Here is a 6,000-nt window from a genome sequence, read left to right on the forward strand (position 1 = left end):
GGTGTCAAAAAGTGCACTTCTTGACAGACACAAGGGTTTTGTCTTCTATTTTGTCATTGTTTTATGTATATATATTTTTATAGTAAATGTTGTTTGATTGGTTATACGTTTATAACCTCTGCTATTTCTTTTCATAAGTTGTGACTGCAGATTTTCTTATCAGAGATGCTTTTGTAGTGCATAAAAGTGTGGTCATTGGTTCTTTAGTGAGTACTTTTTGTCTTTTTTTTAATAGCATTTTACTCGAAACCATTTAGTGAAAAGTTTTAAACTTGATGTACCTTCTCTGAAAAATTATGCTACTGAAATTTTCTCAGGTTACACTGAAGTACCCTTCAAATAGCCCGAACCTAAAACCTTTAAAAACGGTTAAAGGGACACTAAAGTCAAATAACAATTTACATCAGAGTGAAAGTTCAGTGTATGACAACATCTAAAACGATCATATTATCAACAACAGTGCACTACTTGCTGAGAAATTAAGGTAATTGCACAAGAACACAAGCGCTGCAGTAGGTGCACTACTTGCTGAGAAATTAAGGTAATTGCACAAGAACACAAGCGCTGCAGTAGGACATTTTCAAAATGATCCCGATGACATCAGATGGACCGCCTACAATTAATCACTAGTACTCGATCTAACTGCATTAAATAAAGAACCTTCCATGAATCAAGAGACGCAATAAAATGCTGCTTGTTCGTTTCTGTTTGATTAATGGAAAAAATAACCGCCAGACGTTACTATGTGGAATGGCACGAGTGGTTCAAAAATGACGTCACCGACGACACTGACTGACGTCACTGTTGCACTGCAACAGTGACGTCAGTCGATTCGGTTGGTTCGCTTTTTGGGGCAGGTAATCTGAAGCGCGCTAACCCGATGCGGAGCACTAAAACATGATTTTATTTTAGAATAGTCCTTTCCTTGGCACAAAAGTAACTCTACGAGGTTTCTGGACCGTCATTTAAACAATCAACACCGACTTAATAGTTGACTTTAGTGTCCCTTTAAGAGTTATATAAAGTATGTGACAATTGAGGACAGTATTCTTTTTCATGTGGGAAAAATTTTAAGAGCCCAATTTTCTAGGTAGGGAGTAAGGTCACTGTCATGTGTAAATACATAGTGTACAAATATTCACAAGCATCCTGTTTTTTGTTTCTGAGAAATGGTACTTTTTAACTTTACATCGCTGCCTAAAATTTGGTTCCCAAATACAAAAAGAGTAGAAAAAATAGCAGTGTAAATTTTCGGTAGCGGTGTAATTGCATTAAAGCTTTTTAATGTCAAGAACAACAGTGAGGCTATGGCCAAGCACACATCATCATTGCCTTGTCAATGCTATAGTCATAATTATGCTGCATTTCCGAGCACTTGTGCCAGTTTTGGCACTTCAATCATTCAATCAATTTGTAAATAATCTGCATATCTATCAAGCTTGTATTTTTCTATGAATGATGCAAGTGTGTAGAAGAACAGGTCTAGTGAATTTTGTTGAGATCCACAGACGTCTAAAAATAGCCGGAGTTGGCCTTTAATGACACAAATTTTATATCAAAAATGTTTTAAATCTGTCACATAATTTCTCATGGCACAGAACAAGCAACAAGCTTGAATGCCTTCTCATATGCATGAAAAGGGGGTTAGGCCATAATGTGCATAAATAAATAATGTCCAGTGCCTTTAGTTCATGTGAGAGTCAACTGGTCTTCATTTGAATGCATGCACAGGAGCTACGCTAAGTATAAAAGCGACCACACATTTCCAGTACGAGTGGAATACAACCCATCTTACAGGTGTAGTCCTATTACACAAGTGGCGGCGTTCTGCCTAGGTCGTTTCCTCTAGCTGATTCCAGGCTACAGTGCCAGCATGGTGGTAAAAAGTAGCAGTGCTACTATATGTAGACACTGATGTCAAATTCTGTGAAGCCACAAGGGATGACGTTTTGCTGAATGATGAGTAGCAACTGTATAGAGGAATTTGCACAGTTTGGTTGTATGTAAATTTTATGAAGCATTGTTGCCAGCATGTCCCTAATTGTCGAATTGAATTACCAGCATGGCTGTTCTGGCTGCAGCTACTCATGCAATAAATGTAATAAATGTGATAGCAAAGTGAGAACACTGCACTCTTGTGCCACATGACAAAGGGTCTGTGCTTTTAAAGTTCTTGCCAAATACAGTGCTCCAGATGTTCCCTAGTAAAAGCCTGACTGACCTTACCAAATCACAGATCTCCATTGGAAGCATCTTCTTCTAGACTATGTGCGAAAAAGAAAGCGGGAACACTTGCTTATGCACTATTCATGTCTGTACCCCTGACCTTTATTCTTTGTGTCGGCCAACTAGTAGTTTTCAAATATTTCCTGGATCACTAATTGCAACCTATAGGTTGCAATAGTTCCAGAAAGTTTTTGCTTCACTAGGAAAAAAAAAACACTTTAGACTTGCTTGAAGTTCTAGCTCTTGAATAAATTACTGGGCACCTAAATATTGCTCTTGACAGCAATATCTTATTGCCTCTTTTCTGGACATAAGGAATCTGCTTTTTTGCAGGACTTGACGCACCAGCTAAGCTGCGCTTCAGCCGAACTACAGGCGTCTAAAAGCACCTGGCTGCACAAAACTCTCTCTTCTATTCGTGAGGTGGCACGCAAGGAGTCCTCTGCATCAGGGCTCACAAAGGAGCCAACAGTTCCCTGATGCAACGAGTGTCTTGTGGGCTCATAACCCACATCTGCAGAGGCTGTATCTGCATCAATCATTAGGAGAACCCCTTAATAAGACTGTCCTGGGACATTGGCCAGCGCACATCTGCTCCTACCTGAAGAGCCCAAGACCAGGCAGTGCAAGATGTGACAGTGCCACAATGTACTGACAATTATACTTTTGGAAAGGCTCACTTCTGCATCAATCAACTCAAAGGTGTTATGCTGGTACTACCTCAAGCTGCTACCGCCAAAGGGTCTAGTTGATAGCTGTGGTAGCAACTTGAGAACCAGCTTATTCAGTGGGAACAGATAATATTTAAGAATTGTATACGTCAATTTTAATGACTGCTGTAGCTGTGACAGCTCTGTGCATTGATATTTAGGGGCAATGAGCACTGTGTCACTAGTCTTTTTATCTTAGTCCAACAGCACTAGAGGATGAGAGTGTAGTGCATGTGATACTGGGCTCCGTAAAGGTTTGTCTCCTTCTGTAGTCACCTTATGCCGTGGGTGGTCTCTGGAACATGAAGCACTGTGAAAGGATTACTCATCCTCTGCTGTCTGGTAGCCAGTACATTAACCCAGGCAGCCTGAGTCTCTGAATGTGCTGCGCTTTGACAGGTTGCCCAATGAAAGTTGGCATGTGGAGCTGCAGATCTGAAACAGTAGTGTGCTAGCTTTAAGCGATATGAATGTTCCCTGAAGTCAGACGATGCCTACTAAACTAGGCTAATCTGCACTTTGATCCTGTGACTTGCTAGTCTCAATGATGCGACATTCCATTTGCTTTTTAGCTGTGACAGTCAGTCTTGCTAAACCTGCAGCACAACAATGGCCCTAGTTATGCACCAGTTGAACAATGCAACATTCCTGTGTCACATAATGCGTGTTGTGCAGTGGTTTTGTGGCTTGAATGTTTTAGGCTACCTGAACAATTCCCGGTGTATGGTATATTATGGAGCAACAAACTCACCAAACTGTAAAATTAAGAAGGCCTTTGGATGTGACGGTCACAATAGATGCGAGAAGCTATAAGCTGAAACCATCTTTAATGTAACTATCCTTCCTGGAAGCCTGTACTACATTTTAGTGTGTTAATATCATGTTTAATGGTTCCTGTCTTAACAAAGAAGCACCAAAAGCAGGTAGCATTTTAAGAACGAAACATTTTATGAGCATTTTTATGCCCTGCCTTTTGTTTCTCTCCTATTAGAAAGCTGTATATGGTCTTTACAAATGTGTATCAGTCACTTCTCTCACAAGCTGCATTACTCAATCTGTCATTGACTGATGAGTGGTATGTGCAGTATTGCAGAGCTTTTGTCATCAATGGCAGACCAGGCAATAAAAGCCCCATGTTTCAAGCGTCCTGTTATGGGCACCAACACTTGTGCTCGGAAGTGTAAGGACTTTACTATGGATAGCACTCAGTGCCTCTTGTTGCCTTGGGACCTGTGCTTCTGGGAGGTTTATAACTAAGCATCCATCATGAAATTCTGGCAAGCTAGCTCTTCAGGTATTGTCTTAGAGTGAGCTGTAGTGCACTGCTGTATTTGATTTCCATGAGACATTATGTTGTACAGATCAATATGAGGCACAATACTACTTGCTCCAGATGTTTCAGAAAGCTTTAGATCTTGCTTTTCCTATATGTTTGATTATATTGTGCCCTTTAGGTGCATCAAAAATAGTAATATTCTATGTTGCTATGTGCAGCTTCATTTTCTAAAGCACTCACTTGTATTATCCGTACACTGCTTATTTCATCTTACAAATGTGTTGTGCTATTCATAGCCAGTGATTTGTAATGCTTTTATTTGTGTGTTTTGTAAGCTTGGAAGTCCAAGAGTTAGTGCCAGCCACATGTTTCTACTTATTAGTGCAACCTTTCCTGCTAGATTGACAATGGGGGAAACACAGGGTCTTATTTTCATTGAGTGCCTCCGTCTTCATTAGGATTTGGTACTTATGTCAATAGGTTACGCACAGTGAAAAATTTTGTGCCATCTTTCACTTGACGTCACATGTATCTCTGCTGACTCAGAGGCGCTAAGAATAGTTGCAGTAACTATCAGTGAGATGCTGAGCAGTGCTTCACATTCAATGCTAACATTTATATATGTGTGTCAGTCGCCTTTTAATGTACACATGGCAGTGTAAATATTTGTTATTTATTGTGCTTATACAGCTAATCATTTAACATGGCAGGAACGGCTAAAAATATGCAGGAAGAGTTTTTTATGATGCACCTCAGAAATATGGCAAATAAGAATGGCAAGGAACAAGTGCTGAACCGGAGTTAAACTTATTGATTGTAAACAACATTTGTAGCAGCAAACAGTTTCCAATGAAACCAACAAGCATTGTGAACTGTTAGTGACCAACTTATTGATTGTAAACAACATTTGTAGCAGCAGACAGTTTCCAATGAAACCAACAAGCATTGTGAACTGTTAGTGACCAACTCATTAGTTATTCTCTGTATGATGCACTTGCAACTGCAAAATATTTTTTTTTTTAATTTTTTTGCATATGCTCTACATGCAATTATTCTGGGGGGGAGGGGGAGGGGGGGATTCACTTGCATGTTAGAATACTTGCATAAAGTATGCAGGCTGTTTTGAAATTTCACAGAAGAAATGAAGGAATCAGTACCTTCCATTTTGTGAGAGGCCAACGCAAAATTTCATAACGGCTTGCAGAAGAAGAGGAGTAATGTATAGCACACTTGTGTAACCAGGCTCTTACGTATTTGCACTTCCATATTAAATATAACACTTGCATTGAAGGCTTCAGGCTGAAACAAAAATGCAAGCCCATCATTGTCTCTAGTGTGTGAACAGCAGTCCTTTTCAGTGAATCCAAACATTAAAGTTGGCATCATATGTGGCAAGGCTGCACTCTTCATTGAAAATTTTGATTGCTTAGACCTAGAAATCACTGATTTCTCCCTCTTTATTAGCAAAGCTTCATAGGGCCATGTTTTATGGGGGCTGATTTTGCACAATATGTCTGGTGATCATATTCCAATGCCCCGCCGTGGTGGTCTTGTGGCTAAGGTTCTCGGCTGCTGATCCGCAGGTCGTGGGATTGAATCCCGGCTGCGGCAGCTGCATTTCTGAGGGAGGCGGAAATGCTGTAGGCCCGTGTGCTCAGATTTGGGTGCACGTTAACCCCAGGTGGTCGAAATTGCCGGAGCCCTCCACTACGCGTCTCTCATAATCATATGGTGGTTTTGGGATGTTAAACCTCACATAAAAAAAAATCATATTTTAAGATGCTCTGC

General features: G+C 40.3%; 1 protein-coding gene across 2 annotated transcripts in view; it reads left to right on the forward strand.

Annotated features, from left to right (window-relative positions):
- LOC119177325 (rab GTPase-activating protein 1) overlaps positions 1–5,607 on the forward strand; it is a 203,156-nt gene extending 197,549 nt beyond the window's left edge. For both annotated transcript variants that reach the window (XM_037428794.2, XM_037428795.2), the window contains one exon: positions 2,560–5,607. In XM_037428794.2, the coding sequence (XP_037284691.2) occupies positions 2,560–2,706 (147 nt within the window). In that variant the 3' untranslated portion in view covers positions 2,707–5,607. The remainder of the gene's footprint in view (positions 1–2,559) is intronic.
- The last annotated feature ends 393 nt before the right edge of the window (positions 5,608–6,000 follow it).

The sequence above is a fragment of the Rhipicephalus microplus genome, chromosome X, assembly GCF_043290135.1.
Source record: "Rhipicephalus microplus isolate Deutch F79 chromosome X, USDA_Rmic, whole genome shotgun sequence".
Classification (NCBI taxonomy): domain Eukaryota; kingdom Metazoa; phylum Arthropoda; class Arachnida; order Ixodida; family Ixodidae; genus Rhipicephalus; species Rhipicephalus microplus.